The sequence below is a fragment of the Acipenser ruthenus genome, chromosome 23 (assembly GCF_902713425.1).
Source record: "Acipenser ruthenus chromosome 23, fAciRut3.2 maternal haplotype, whole genome shotgun sequence".
NCBI classification, from domain to species: domain Eukaryota; kingdom Metazoa; phylum Chordata; class Actinopteri; order Acipenseriformes; family Acipenseridae; genus Acipenser; species Acipenser ruthenus.
In genome coordinates this window covers 8,671,719-8,688,121 of record NC_081211.1, presented here as the reverse complement: position 1 = coordinate 8,688,121, position 16,403 = coordinate 8,671,719, and the positions used below count along the sequence as shown (strand labels likewise).

General features: G+C 45.7%; 2 protein-coding genes across 2 annotated transcripts; both read right to left on the bottom strand.

The window, feature by feature from the left end:
- Positions 1-6,199: 6,199 nt before the first annotated feature.
- Positions 6,200-8,603, bottom strand: LOC131699589 (zona pellucida sperm-binding protein 4-like). The gene is made up of 8 exons (XM_058996673.1): positions 8,595-8,603; positions 8,341-8,544; positions 8,095-8,192; positions 7,835-7,962; positions 7,455-7,635; positions 7,219-7,354; positions 6,758-6,833; positions 6,200-6,362 (listed from the first exon to the last, which is right to left on the bottom strand). The coding sequence occupies exons 1-8, from the start codon at positions 8,601-8,603 to the stop codon at positions 6,277-6,279; spliced, it is 918 nt and encodes a 305-aa protein (XP_058852656.1). The 3' UTR covers positions 6,200-6,276.
- Positions 8,604-8,652: 49 nt separating this feature from the next.
- LOC117963981 (uncharacterized) lies at positions 8,653-15,816 on the bottom strand. Its single transcript, XM_058996672.1, has 11 exons — positions 15,546-15,816; positions 15,208-15,366; positions 14,420-14,538; positions 13,793-13,970; positions 13,127-13,260; positions 12,207-12,366; positions 11,574-11,692; positions 10,993-11,212; positions 10,459-10,580; positions 10,123-10,228; positions 8,653-8,804 (listed from the first exon to the last, which is right to left on the bottom strand). The coding sequence occupies exons 1-11, from the start codon at positions 15,799-15,801 to the stop codon at positions 8,653-8,655; spliced, it is 1,725 nt and encodes a 574-aa protein (XP_058852655.1). The 5' UTR covers positions 15,802-15,816.
- Between the last annotated feature and the right edge of the window lie 587 nt (positions 15,817-16,403).

Sequence of the window (16,403 nt, the reverse complement as noted above, 5' to 3'; positions counted from 1 at the left end):
TTTTTTTTTTTTTTTTTTTTTTTTTTTTAATTTAGACGTCGCCAATTATTTTACCCCGGTTTTCACCCCAGTTTAGCATGCCCAATTAGTATCTGTATCCCCGGCTCACCGCTCGCAACCCCCCCGCCAACTCGGGAAACGGAGGCTGAAACACGCGTCCTCCGAAACGTGCTCCTTCCAAGCCGTCATTTTTCGCACTGCAGATCCACAGCAATGCCACCAGACCTATAGTGCCGGAGGACAACACAGATCGGACGGCTCCGCTGCAGAGCCACAGGCGACCTATCGGCCACAGGGGTCGCTGATGCGCGGTGAGCCGTGGATTCCCCTGCCGACCTAAGCCCTCCCTACCCGGTCAGCGCTCAGCCAATTGGATTCCCCTGCCGACCTAAGCCCTCCCTACCCGGTCAGCGCTCAGCCAATTGTGCGCCGCCCCCTAGGAACTCTCGGTCACGGTCAGCTGTGACATAGCCTGGACTCGAACCTGCGATCTCCAGGCTATAGGGCACATCCTGCGAGGAGCGCCTTTAGTGGATGCGCCACTCGGGAGCCCGTGAAACATTGGATTCTTAAATCGAATATGAAAACACTCTTTTGTGAATGTGCTTTTATGTAATTGGTTGTAACTGGAATGTATTATAAGAACATAAGAAAGTGTACAAACGAGAGGAGGCCATTCAGCCCATCTTGCTCGTTTGGTTGTTAGTAGCTTATTGATCCCAGAATCTCATCAAGCAGCTTCTTGAAGGATCTCAGGGTGTCAGCTTCAACAACATTACTGGGGAGTTGGTTCCAAATCCTCACAATTGTCTGTGTAAAAAAAGTGCCTCCTGTTTTCTGTTCTGAATGCCCCTTTATCTAATCTCTATTTGTGACCCCTGGTCCTTGTTTCTTTTTTCAGGTCAAAAAAGTCCCCTGGGTCGAAATTGTCTGACTCTATACCTTTTAGGATTTTGAATGTTTGAATCAGATCGCCGCGTGGTCTTCTTTGTTCAAGACTGAATAGATTGAATTCTTTGAGCCTGTCTGCATACGACATACCTTTTAAACCCGGGATAATTCTGGTTGCTCTTCTTTGCACTCTTTTTAGAGCAGCAATATGCTTTTTGTAACAAGGTGACCAGAACTGAACACAATATTCTAGGTGAGGTCTTACTAATGTATTGTAAAGTTTTAACATTATTTCCCTTGATTTAAATTCAACACTTCTCACAATATATCCGAGCATCTTTGTTGGGGAAGCTCTAAAAAAGGCCACATTGTCTAGATGAAGACATTTCTAAGTCAACATAAACTCCTAGGTCTTTTTCATAGTTCCCTTCTTCAATTTCAGTATCTCCCGTATGATATTTATAATGCACATTTTTATTGCCTGCATGCAATACTTTACACTTTTCTCTATTAAATATATTAAATATATTCTATATATATATATATATAAAACTGGAAGAAAGTGGGCGGCAAAGAAAGCTGTGGAAGATGCAAAGGCTGCCCTTCGAATTGGTGATATCATGGGGCAAGTTCAGCATGGAAGAGGGGGTCTTGGTTTCAGTTCAGCTCCTGCTACATGGCACAAGGCAGCCCCAGCTCAAAGGAGGAAGCTGGTAGTCAACGAGGTGCAAAAGCAGGAGGAGAGGATGAGGTGTATAAAGGCCATTTCCCAGGCCAAGCAGGGAGAATGGATGAGATGGGAGAGTGTGGAACAACGCAAGATTGGCTGGCAAGACCTATGGTCAATGGAACAGAGCAGGATCAGTTTCCTCATCAGGTCAACATATGATGTTCTCCCATCACCACAGAACCTAAACCTCTGGGTAGGAGAGGATCCCTCATGTCCTTTGTGTTCATCACCTGCAACATTAAGGCACATTTTGACAGGATGTAAGGTGGCTCTTAGCCAAGGACGGTTTACTTGGCGCCATGACCAGGTGCTGCGATGTTTGGCCTTAGCATTGGAAGACAAGCGTAACATGACCAATAAGTTGTCACCTGTTCCATCCAGGAGAGCAACCACCAAGAAAAGGTGTTAAAACCAACCCTCGGCCAGGACAACTGGAAGCTGCTAGAGAGTGCTGGCAGATGTTGGTCAACGGCTTATTTTTCCACCTGAGATTGCCACCACTAACCTTCGACCAGATATTGTATTGTGGTCTGGAGATGTATGTTGATGATGAAATGCCTACATCAAAAAAATAGTTTCTTTTCATGGGAATGCATTTATGTTCATGTTTACAAATGAGAATAAAATATAATTTGTTATAGAAAATAAGCCTTGTCTCTTTTAATACCCGTTTCCTAGTTTTCCGAGAAGATATGGTTTTATTTCTCCGGTGTCGTATTGAGAGAAAGTACGAGCACATGAATCGAACCTATACCTGACGTTTCGTGCTCTTTTTACAATTACACTAACTTTATCAATTAACCAACATTTCCCTGTTTAGTTTATAAGTTGACCCATTTTCTGGGTCATACATTTTTACCAGATTTTTGTTTTTTGTATTGTTATAAATGAACTCGCTATGAAATTGTAGTGAACAGTCTCTCCTGCCCCGAGTTAGTGGCGCTGCTTCTCTGTCGGGACTGAAGACCTCTTGGTTTTGGCGTCCAGACACGTGTGTATGTCCTTTATTGCTTTACAATTAATTTCTTACTAATCATTAGCTTCATTTGCATTATTACGGCTCAATGTGTATTGTGCCGAGACGTCAAGATATTCAAATATATCAAATACTTTGGGTCACGTGGTCTGATTGCAGCAAGATCATTGGAGCGAGTCTGAACTAGACGTGATTCGGTACCCGGAAGCAGCCGCAACATTTTCTAGCGTGTATGTGAAATATCTGAATATGCATATTATTGATTGATGTCGCCCTCTGCTGGTTCCAATGGGTATGACAAGTGGCTTGCACGCACACATTCAGTGCTGCTAACTTGTGATAACTCCCAGCTTTCACGAGCCACCGGCTCCACAAACACCCCGGCCCAAGGGAACTGCTACTGACGTCAGCGGCAAAACCACAGAACACACAAACAAACAACTTCCATTAAACTGCAAGGAAGGGGCGGCCGCGTCTCTATCAAACCGCATGCAGCACGAACACGTGATGAGACGCGCCAGGCTGTGCGTCACGGACAGGCTTCATTTGCAACATGTTGTATGCCATTAAAATAGTCCCTTTGTCTGTGTTACGTTTATAGACGATGCCAGTTATAGAGCAACTTGCAGAACAGAAATACAGGTGGAGTCGCCCGGCCGACAAATCAAACCACACACACACGTGATGCTAACAGTGCCGCTGGGGATGCTTATCATATGATATGTATCATTTCAAATGGCATTTTACATAGTGCGCGCGCACTATGTGCTTAATTAAACATCTGAGCTAGTCGTCTGTATCAAACTGCCAAGAAATGGGAGGCTTGTTTCCTCCCTTATCGTTCACAAACGCAATTAAAAACGTGTGGACTGCAAGTGTTTCACTGAGATCCCATCCTGGGTGGCTACAAACTGGTTGAAAATAAAACCAGATAAAACTGAGGTTTTGTTAATTGGCTCTAAACTAGGTTTAGCAAAGTGTAATCCAGTCCATATCATTTTTGGAGGCAATTCCATTTTAGCTTCCACTAGCGAAGACCCCGGATGTTATCTTGGACCTCACGCTTTCTTATGATTTCTGTATCAGAACAGCGTCTTATCATTTGAGAAATGTTTCCAGATGAAAGCGTGTTCTGGGTATGAGGGATGCAGAGACGGTGACACAGGCATTAATAACCTCTCGTCTTGATTATTGCGATTCTTTGCTTGTTGGTAAACCTGTCACTAAACCTAGAAGGATTCAGCTTGTCCAGAACTCCGCTCCAGTTACCATTATGCAGGTTGAAACATTGGATTCTTAAATCGAAAATGAAAACACACTTTTGTGAATGTGCTTTTATGTAATTGGTTGTAACTGGAATGTATTATAAGAACATCATTAAGTTTACAAACGAGAGGAGGCCATTCAGCCCATCTTGCTCGTTTGGTTGTTAGTAGCTTATTGATCCCAGAATCTCATCAAGCAGCTTCTTGAAGGATCTCAGGGTGTCAGCTTCAACAACACTACTGGGGAGTTGGTTCCAAATCCTCACAATTCTCTGTGTAAAAAAAGTGCCTCCTATTTTCTGTTCTGAATGCCCCTTTATCTAATCTCTATTTGTGACCCCTGGTCCTTGTTTCTTTTTTCAGGTCAAAAAAGTCCCCTGGGTCGACATTGTCTATACCTTTTAGGATTTTGAATGTTTGAATCAGATCGCCGCGTAGTCTTCTTTGTTCAAGACTGAATAGATTCAATTCTTTGAGCCTGTCTGCATACGACATACCTTTTAAACCCGGGATAATTCTGGTTGCACTTCTATGCACTCTTTCTAGAGCAGCAATATGCTTTTTGTTACAAGGTGACCAGAACTGAACACAATATTCTAGGTGAGGTCTTACTAATGTATTGTAAAGTTTTAACATTATTTCCCTTGATTTAAATTCAACACTTCTCACAATATATCCGAGCATCTTTGTTGGGGAAGCTATAAAAAAAGGCCACATTGTCTAGATGAAGACATTTCTAAGTCAACATAAACTCCTAGGTCTTTTTCATAGTTCCCTTCTTCAATTTCAGTATCTCCCGTATGATATTTATAATGCACATTTTTATTGCCTGCATGCAATACTTTACACTTTTCTCTATTAAATTATATATATATATATATAGATAGATAGATAGATATGAGAGCAATATTATGTACATATATGAGAGCTATTTTGTTTTGTGTTTAACTTTGGACAGCGCTGTGGGATGCCATGGCGTGAATGGAGGGCACTTTATATTGCATTGTATTTTCATCCCTGGTGTGTGTGTCTGTGTGACTGAGTGTGTAGTGGTGGGACGTTGCTTTTTATAGATAATCTGATGAACTGGACTGCTCCTCTGTCCACCAGCAGGGGGCACTCACTATACATTACCAGCATTTAACTACTCTGTTTACAGATGCCCTTATGGGACTACCAGAGCCCAGCACAGTGTCCAGGAGTACTGTAATCTACAAGCACGACCAGAGCCCAGCACAGTGTCCAGGAGTACTGTAATCTACAAGCACGACCAGAGCCCAGCACGGTGTCCAGGAGTACTGTAATCTCCATGCATGACCAGGTCACCCTGCACTGCTGTTTATACCTTTAAAAGCAAGTCCTGGCCATTTCAGAGACACACCATCCAGTTAAATATTACATCAAACCCTGGAGGTTCACACACTTACTCTGCCTCTCTCGCTTTACTTCCTGCTGTCGGTCTTCAAATGCACAAATCAAAATATTTTTGTTCTGCAGTTTATTTTGTAGTCACCTTTATCGAAGCAGACTTGCAGGTGTTACAGGGCAGTACAGGGTTACAATGCAAGCTTCATATTTAAGTAGTATAGTTTACAGTTAGTGCAATAATACTACTAGACTACAGTGTAAACTAGGATGCAGTTATATCTACAATGACATTAGTAGTGGAATAGCGCATTAGCAGAGGATCCAGTAACATGGTGCTCAGGTCAGGTAAGTCCAGTGCATAATAAGAGGGGTAGATCAACAAGGGCAGTCTGAACAGGTGGGTCTGAGAGGCAGCAAGCAAGAACAAGCATTTTAAATTGAATCCCAGCAGAGACAGAGTGAAGCATGAGAGGACAGAAGACAAGCAGCAGAGTTTTGAATGAGCTGAAGAGGGGGAGGAGAGAGAGAAGTCCAATCTGGAGAGTACAAGAGCTTGGACCAGGAATTGGGTGGAATACAGCAGTAAGAAAAGGACAGATATGGTAGATGCTACATACAAAGAAAGCAATTGTGTCAGGAAAGATGTGTTGAGAGAAGGGTCAAGAGTAACACCTACATTTTCAGAGAGAGTGACAGTCGAGAGACTGAGACAGAGGGAGAGGAAGCAAAGGTCAGATTTAGAGAGGCCGAGTTTGAAGTGGTGAGACAGAGTTAAAGTTGAGATAGCAGCCCCATACAAGGGTGCCATGCATTCAAAAGGTTACATTTGTTCACATGCATTTGTCATCCTTTGTGAACCCCTATAAATTGTAGACTTAATTCTATTTGCCCCCAGTTTGGCAGATCCAGACTGTTTTGCAGGTGTTGAGGTGGAGAGAGTGTTACAATGAAGACACAGCACAGAAGAGATGGGTTTCTTCTTTTTATTTGAAATGGTTACTGTAGTCTTAGGGCTGAGTTTCCTGCCTGGGCTCTGAGCTCCTTCACTAGGCTCCCTCCAGCATCACCCTCCCTGGGCAGGGATTACCAGCACAGCGCAGTCTCATACTGGGGTCGATTGAGATGGGAGTGTCTGAAGGAGGAGTTACAAGAGGCACAGTGCTGGGGTCAGAATACAGCATGCTGGGACAATCAGAAGCAACACAATGTACCAGAGTGAAGTACAAGCCAATAGAACTGCTGTTCAATAGTGTGACGCACTAGATAGCAAGTACAAAATCACTACAGTAAAACCCATGCAGTTCAAAAAATGCATCAGCAGCGCAGCTCAAATACAACACATGTATCTGAAATATTAGAACTATGGATAAAGGTAATGCATGTGTACTTGCACAATTACCAGCTATTATGCAAAACACACAAGACAGTGTTCCCCCTTAATTCTCACACACGTGTGAACCCAATCAACAGAATCCCGAGTCAACGCTGGTCCTTTCCTAGAAGGATTTGATCCATTGTGCAACTCACCTCTCCCATCAAAGCAACCCTCATTGCAGCGGCGCTGGTCTGGAGAACAGACTTCAGTGGAGCACATGAAGGAGATCTGAGATACACGGGAGGAGGAGAGACTTGGTCAAAGCATATGGCACTGAATTTCACAGGGATGGAAAGACCTCCCATTGCCAGCAGCATCACCCATTCCAGGTTTTACTACAAGCTTGATCAGCCAGAGTGTAGAGGCAACAAGCTCAGGTGTACGATTAAACCAATAGCAAAACCAGGAATGGACCAAACTGCTCTGGAGGATTTCCATCCGTGTCTTCAACTACAACAGAGATCGAAAATGCAGAAGACAGAAAGACTGAGAGTCCAAATGCTTGTCATGGAATTTCCACTGAAGACACTGGCAGTTGAGCGTTGTTACTGATGCAATACAGACCCGTGCAGAGCCAGGTCAGTCTGCAGCACCCCATTAATACCCCACCCACCTCCTCGTCCAGGGCTAGCCCACTGCTCAGGAACTGGAATGTTCGGAGACTGAAGCGTCGTCTCAATTTGGAGTGGGGGGGCTGGCCGTCCACGTGCAGAGACGCAGAGCTGCCGTAATCCAGGACATTTGGACAACTGAGGGACAGAGACATCCAATCAGAAGCGGTATAGGGTTAAAAAAAGCTTATGGCAGACTGACAGGACCTCAGAACATGTGTGTGATGGTCAGACTCACCCCTGGTACAGCAGCACCCACACAGCACTGGAGGAGCGTGGGTAAGCAATGCAGTAGTGCACCAGCAGAACCAGGCTGGGGTCAGTGGGGTTGATCAGACGCAGCTCGAGGTAAACTCTGCTCCCCAGGAGGAGACTCACGGGCAGGCTGGAGGAGGGGTAGAACTGGGAGAAGGTCCCATCTGAGGAGAGAGAGAGAGAGAGAGAGAGAGAGAGACTTTCAGCATCCTATTAAGTGAGACATGGGGGTAGAAGCGGCTGGATCTCAGTTCTGGAGGACAGATTTATTACATGCATTGAAATGGAGCGTTTGATAACTTTGTATTTGGTTTATAATAACTGAAGAGATGGATAGATACACCTCCAGGTGGCATGTCTCACCTTTAGCAATCTGTAACTGCACCTGAAACACCCCCAGGTGAGGGGCAGGGCGGAGGTCTGTGGGGGTCTTCACCAGGAACCCAGTGCTGGCCACGTTCCCTTTAGAATAACGACATTCCACAAGGAGACTAGGGGTAGAAAGAGTGGAGCACTGAATACAGTACAGCAGAAGGACTGTGTGATCCACACCATTACTAGAGGCTCCATCTAAAAAGCAATGTATACCTGCGATAAGGGCAGAGCTCTGGCTATATACTTGCCTAAAGGGACTGTCGCTGGTTACGAGCCCGTAGGTCCACTGTCTGCGTTGGATCAAGCTCTGCACCTCAGCCAGGTAGACTCTAGTCTCCCCCACAACCTGCACACAGAGGGTTACAATCCAGTGCATCACGTCACTGGTCCAATTAAATGTACGTGGCCAAAACTAATTACAGCCATTTGATATGTCATGCATCAAAAGGGTCAATTCTGAAATGCTCCATTCAAACTTCTGAACAGGAACTCACAAAGGTGCGGGTCCCACAGCCAGTGACTGGGAATTTGAAGATGGCATAGTCTGGAGTGCAGAGAACTGGGAGGCAGGACTGGTCCCCAGCGAGCGCCAGACTGGCAGGGTTGACCTCAGGATTGAAAGACTTGCGGTAAACAGCAAACACAAACTGCTCGTCTGCCGTGCACACTGAGGAGAGAGAGATTGAATCCAATACAGGCTTTTAAACAGCCAAGAATGACCATGAACCCACTAGCAGCCCAGGCTTACTGCATTCATTGCAAAGGACAGAGGTGCACGACACCAATGGATGCAAGAGGAAATCAGTCTATTGGAGGAGAGGAACGGGGTGCTTACTCTCTAGAGGGTAGAAGCAGCGGCGGGTTTTGGGGTTCATGCAGCAGCCTCTAGCCCGGCACAGCGCTGGAGAGAGCTTAGAGGGGCCACAGGGAAGCTGCTGCTCAGCTGGGATCAGACAGCCTGCAGGAAATGAGACAGGGAAGCAGATTTACCATTCAGCGTGAAGAGACAGCGGCTTGGGTTTGTATGGATTGCTGCTTGGAAGAGTAAAGGCTGCTACACACCAGGCGCAACTGCAGGGATTAATAAAACCTATACTTGAGATGTATCACACCACAGGCAACACGAAATAGAACAGCTTCCATGCATGCGGTCCAGCAGGGTGAAGCTGATCCCCAGAATGACAGAGGAAACACCCAGAGCTTTGTGACAAGGACCGCAATAAGATTAAGACTATGGGAGTCCATTTCAAAAGGCACTGGATAAGCCTGGTATGTGCGACTTATTGTCACCCATGTTGAAATAGTGTCAGAGAAGACTCAATTTCAACATCATGATTATGTACCAGTCTTGATCATTGTTTTGTCAATAGCAATTAGCTGGACAGATCAGCCAGTTCTCCAACTGGTCACATCACTTCTGGTGATACCACTGCCAATCTGGTGTGGGGCAGCCTCAAGTGTGTCACTCCCTCCACACCCCCAGAATCTGATACTCGTAGGTTGTGCTGAAGGTCCTGCAACATGATCAACCAATAAAAGACCTGCATTCTGTGGTAGTCCAAGCACAAGTGAGCAGAGGAGGGACACACAGTTGAAGGCATTCTGCCTGGTCTGAAGGTCTGGAGTAATTTTAACCAATGGGAGTGTCAGATGTGCCCCTTGTTACGCAGGTGGCTAATCATTGAGGCAGGACATATGCAAGGCTAAGCAGTGCAAGAAAAGCTGAATTTTGTGCAAGAGATTAGAGGCAGTTCATTACATTGATCACGTTAAAATATCAAACAGAGATGTGCTCAGCCACTGAAGGAGGAATACAGAATGGACTGTGTACAAGTAGTGTGGAGAGTCACTTGACATTAGCTATTCATAAAGCTCCAGCCACAAAAGAAAGCTACCCAATGCATCCATCTACTCAGCTTACTCAAAGCTTGGTTTCTTTTCTGTATTCAGAATGTTTATAGGTTGCAGTTTTTGTATCAAAACCGCACTACACGAATTACAAGGTTACAAAACAATTACATTAAAAACACGCTTGCTGTTCTCTCTTCCCCCCCCCCCCCCCCCTCCATGACAATATAAAACGGTTATTGTGTGGTGGGGGCAGGTGTTGACTCTGCTACCCCAGTGGATTGTCACTGCACACCACTGGGTTTTGCTACGAGTTTAATAACGCACCCAAGCTTGTTAACTAGATCCTGGGGATAATCAAGCTCTGATCAAAAGCTGGAATAGGTGAAATTCCTGTGCAATGGGAGGAGGGAGTTCATTAAACCCACCTTCTTGGGGGATGGGATTTGGGGGTACAGGGCAGGATGATACCGTCACCTCCCTCTGGCGAGAGGAGTAGGGGGTGAAGAGCACCGTCAGGACATACAAGTTATTCTAGAACACAAGGAGGGAGAGTGGAGACATTGGCACAATAGAAAAAACACACATCCAGCAACACAAATGGATTGACACACACTAGCCCTGCTGCACCCAGTCCTGGCTTTCAGAACTCCACCTTGTTCAGGTATTTTATTGAAAAGGTCAAGCAGACCCCTGGTAAACCTGCTCTGAACCCAAGGACTGGATGCAGCGTCCAGGCATTCACGAGTTGGGCAGGCTCTTACCAAGGTCTTGACATGGCAGGCCGTGTAAGACACTGTGAAGACGGTCTTTCCATCCTTCTCCTCTAGAGTGTAGCCACAAGCACTTGGTGCAGACTGCACCCCAACCAGATTATTGGAGTCATCTACAAAAAGATCAAAACAAAGCCTGGGTTAGGGCCATCCATCACCCATTGCCACAGTTCTGAATGTAATCATAGCATCAGTAACAAAGCCATTATCTACAGCCACTGCATGCAGCACAGACTGCCTCCATGCAGCCCCAGATACAGACACTCAATAGCTTGTGCCAAAATTCCTGAACAAGTTTATTGGACCAGCTGTTCTCTACATGTGTTTCACACTAACATTTTTACACAGCAAGCTTCCATACACCCCCCAGGTACAGATAGTCAATAGGTTTATAAAATCAGCATTACAATAAACCAAGACAAAAGCATGAAGGCTCTCAGCAGCTTAAGATAGAACGAGTCTCAATTTGCAAGTGCTCAAATGACAATCATGGCTTTGACAGTCAAAAGCCAGCCCCAGACTCACCCTTGACTTTGACCAGATCGAGGGGACCGGCAGGCAGCAGCACCGTCATGCACCCCTCACTGCAGGAGACAGAGACACCAGCAGGGTGGGGAGGGAGAGAGGGAGGAGGGAGGATCTCACGCTTAGCCAAGACACGGCACTTCATATGCCTCAAGCGAGTCACCTCGTTTACATCAGAGAACGAAACTGACAGCGAGTAATGGACATGGCCGTCAATGTTCTACAAAGAGAAATAAGGGTTACACACACACAATAAGTCCCCACAAAAATGCATGATTTACCATTGCCAAGAACTAGGCTCAGTGAAAGCATGGCATGATCAGCCATTACCACGCTTTAGCATGCTTTCACTGGGAAACTGAAGGGTTAGTTTTACCCTGCTCTGGTTTTTTTGTGTACCGTTTCTAATGCTTCACACATGCTTTCACTGTACTGTCACACTGCTGTGCTGTTACTGTGGGCAAGACAAATATGCAGGAATTGCACAGGTGTGCCAAGTTCAACTACATTGTAAATGACAGGTCCAATAGTAATTGACGAGGTCTGAAGGGGTCCCTGCTTGCTCACACAGACAGCCTCACCTGTTTCAGCACATCACAAGCATCGTAAGGAGCCATAAAGTAGTTCTTCCCAATCCCCTGGACCAGCCCATAGCCACAGCTGCCATTGGCCTTCACAGCAACCAGGCTGTTCTTCCAATCTACAAGGACAGGAGGAGGTGGGTATAGCTACAGCACTCATGCCATTGGGAGGGTAACTTGCCAATGGATCTGTGATTTATGCAAGTACAATTAAGGATCCAATACTAGTCTCACTAGGAGTTGAAGACACCCCTGAGCTGGATACCTACACTGTGGCGAATGAAGCTCATAGTAACTACTATGCAATAGGAGTCTTGCTGCACTCCCTGCAACATGATCACTGACCCCCATCCACCCCCTTTAGGAGGAGTGCTGACCATCTCTAAAATCCATTCCAACTCTATAAGCTTTGACACCAGGGATGGAAACAACACTCCCATCGCATAGCAGTTTCAGCTATTCCTGGTGTCACTAGGAGTTCAAGACATGTGAACTTGTTCCCTATACACAGTGGCTAATCAAGCTCTTGGTAAAGCCTGGAATGGGTACACTGCTATGGCAGTAACACTGCTATTGCATTCATGATTAAGAGCAAGAGGCTTTACAAACCAGCCCCTCCCACTGCAGACTCACCCAGGATGAAGACCTGGTCTAGTGGCCCCTCTGGAAGATCTGTACTCATGCTGGAGGGGCCACAGACAGCAGGGGGTTCGAATGGGAGACACCCCTGCTCTATGGAGCCTGGCCGTCCCTCCGCGTCCTTGTACGTCACATGGAAGACCAGGGTATTGTTCTGGGAGGAAGACAGGTTAGAATAGCGCCTTGAGCTTGCTTTAGACTGTTACAGTAGCATCAGGGGAGAAGCTTTTCTTGCCCAAATATTAAATCAATAAATTTACATTGTTGCAGGAACATTGGACTGGACTAGGACAGACATCAATCATGCACCAGATTTGCCAAAGACTAGATTAAGCTACAATTGCAGACTTTACCACTGCGAAAGCACAGAGGTTAGTTTAACCGTTAGTTTCTACAATTGCTGTAGTAAATTGTAACATTTAATTGTCAGTCCTTATTTGGAGGACAGGCTTCACTTTGTCATCGAGTACTTAACTCATCTACCTGTTTTATTTTAACATTGATACTGTAATTGTTAGCCAGAAACACAGAAAGGTACCAAATTACAAATACAACTTCTTGTGTTCAGATACTTCAACTACATGTTGATACTTAATGGATTAAGGGCAATTCTGTGAATTAGTGAAGCATCTTTCTACCTCAAATCTTGTGCAATTGCCTTCCTGAATGGCCCCAGCTTAAGGGCTGCAGGGCTGAGTGCTGTTCAGTGGCTGCTCCTATAAAACACCTGAAGTGAATTCCCTCCCTTGGAGTTCAAGGGTGTTGCAGAAAACAGCTTGAGACATTGGAGTCAATATCCCAGTCAAGGGAAAAATGTATCCTTGTTACGCTTCAGCAAGGGGTTTTATGCCAATAGCCGCTGGTCCTCGGTTGAGATTATTGAAGGACAGTCAGTGCACGCTTTGACCTTGTACCTGTGTTTGAAGAGGACAGCCTTCATCCTTGGCATAGTAAGAGATTGTGAGCACATTCATCCCGTCTCCCTTCATCAGGTAGAAAGCACATTCATCTGGGGCGTCTTTGATCAGCATCTCCAAACCAGACCGGTCTGAGAAAACACACAACATGAGAAGCAATATCAAGCTTCATGCAAATGTGAAATACTAGAAGTCACTGTGTATTAAAAGGAGTCAAGATATGATATTGCAATAGGTGGATATAGTTTGTATCGCGATACAAGACCACAGCATAGCTCACTACTCAATCTACAGCTCCCAGCATCACTCACCATTGCTGCAGGTGCATAGGCATGATGGGAGCTGTAGTTCTAGCCAGAGCCAGACAATCATGGTGTCTACACAATGTAAAGAGAGAGGTCTGGATGGTTGGACACAAGCTATGAAGGGTGTGTTATAGCTGCTAGGATCACACCACTATCCCAGTCTCAATGTAACAATAGCCACTAAATGATCGTTTGAGCTCATTAGGCATCTACAAGTAGCCCATCACATGCTGATGCAGATCGTACCACACTTTCATATCGATACGGTCGTGACATTTGTGTCTTGTTGCAGCCCTTGTGTTCAGATTCAGGAAGAACACTAGACATGCAGAACAGCATTTGACAATCAGGGTCTCACCTATGATTGTGACCTCCTCTAGGGGTCCCTCTGGCAGTTCAAAGGTCACAGTGGTGACCCCACAGGCTGCACTGGGGAGAGATTTGGGGGTGCTCTGTGGACACCTCATCACCAGCCCTGCACCCCCTCTCCTTGCGAAGAACACGGTGAGCACAAAGGAGGAGATCCCGTTGATTTCCTAAAAGGAACAAGACAGTAACACCAGGGGTGGCCAATACTGCTATCAAAGCAACTCCCTTTAAGAAGCCTGGAATGGTGAGGTATTAACCCAGCGAGTACTACATTTCTGAGAACAAACACAAGCTGTATTTATGCAATCTGATACACTACACTGACTTCACTTTTGCAGCTAGTTAAGAGGTAGAAGCCAATTAAATCCACAAGACACTTCATGGGTTAAAACAGAGTGGTCCCTCAACAATAGAATCAATCTCACCAATACAGAACCAGTCCAACTCAATTATAGTCTACCTGCTATTTCTACCATGCTGTCCAACATTGTAGCCAATTATTAAAAGAGCATTTATTTATTCATTAAATTATTTCTAGTGATTGAGGAGCATCCTGTCGGATCCAGAGTCTCTGAATTCTCCAAACCCACAGTAAAAAGGAGTTGAAGCAACTTACCTGTATCTTCACGTTGCAGCCCTTGAATGACGTCGTGAACAAGCTGTAGCCCCCACTAAACGTCACGCTGTACTTACAAAACCCGGCCAGGCTCGCCACTGGAAGGAGGCGATTCTTCACTAAAAGAAATATAGTAACATCGTGCGAGGTCATCCATCACGGGGTGTGGTACACATTAAAACGTGGTACACTGTGCTGCGCTTGCCCGGCCACGCACAAATGATTTTAGCTCAATTACGACCATCTGAAAGGGGCATGTTGTAACTGGTGATGAACAAACTGGGTTATCTAACACTGTAAACCTGTATGATAGTGTCTTGTTTGTAGTGATGTGTGCAGTAGTCGATCACAGCGTATCATTTTCTGGCGTTAGACGGGTACGCGCACCACATTCTGACGATGAAACACTTTGTCGCTACACCGGGACCACGTGCCCGAAGTTTAAAGTAAACATGCGATTTATTTCCATCTAGTAGCAGGACGGAGGCGGGTCTATTAAACACAGACCAGATTCAAACAAGACAAGAGGGAATGCTGTCATCTGAAATGTATGTTCCAGGATTTGCCAGGTTTCAATATCTGCTCGATTCAAGGAAGTACAACAAACATTAAAACAGACGTCAAATATCCAGCTAATATTTTGCTGTTATTTAGAATAAAATTACTTTCTTGGTCAACAAACTACACTGCATTTTAATTGTAAGACCCGCACGCACCATTTAGTTCTGTATTCCAGTCATACATAAACCAGTAATATATATGTGTGTGTTGTATGGAGTCGCCCTCACCTCGCACACGGAGCGCCTTCACGCCAGTGCCGGGTAGCTTGAGTGTCATTCTATCCTCGTAGCAGATTAATCCGGGATCCTCCGGTTTAAGAGCCGGGCCGGTGGAGGCTGTCTCGCCGCCGTCATCATCCTCGCTTGGGACGTTAGTGTGGAAGGAGTCTAGCGGGAGGAACGAGAGGAAGCAAAGTTAACCGGTAGAGAATCACTGCAGAAGGACGCCCCGTGTCTATCTGTTTGTAACGAAGGCACTGTGCAGTGCAGGTGGAACTGAGCACATTTAAAAACAAACTCACAGAGAAAAACAAACAAAAAAGTAAGCCTCCTTTCTGACGCCTCACCGAGGTTGGGAGTCGCATTCCCAGGCTGCAGCAGCGGGGTCTCCCCGGTCCAAGACAAGGCGGCCCGGCCGAATCCAAGCAGCAAGCACGCCACAAGTAAGCAAGGCGGCAGCATCATCATCCTCTGCCCGCTCCGACACATTGGTGTTGTTTTCCCGCAGCCACTTGTCGCTCCAGTCCCTGCAGTCAGGCTGTATCCTCGCTTACTGCGCTCTGGGGGTTTATAAGAGGTGTCGAGACCGCGCGAGGGCTTCATTGACGGTCCAATCGGGTTCCACGCGCCATCATTCTCACGCGGGTTTTTTTTTTTTTGGAAAGGTAAACTCGCACACCGAGACTTTTTAAAACCCAACTTTAACGTGAAGCTGCCCAGTTGTTAATATTTTCACAGCCTTTGCTTTAACTGTGACGCCTACATCCTTTGTGGTAATCGATGCAATATCCCATATGCGCGTGTAGTAAACGAGGATGAGAGGGCAAGCGTGCTTCATTCACCCTTCAAACCAGCTGTGAAGCGCACACATTATTTAGAGGATTTAGAACCGGGTTGGGACAAAGACCAGGAGTGGAATAGCCCTCCGGGGCCATGATTGGACACACCTGTGTTATGCCACTGCCATAACTTGTGTAATAAAGTAAGAGTCCCTTTCCCTTTGAAATGAATGTTTTGCTATTCTTCCCCATTGTTTTAACAGTTAGAAGAATGAAAAGAAAATGATGAACACAGTTGATGAAGTTTAATATGCAACATGAGCCGGCTCCTTTGCAAAGAGCGTATATCGGGCTTATGTCTCTGTGTGTGATTACGTCACCTACCAGCCCTACTGCTGCCTTCCCCCGTGCACGCTACACTCTCCC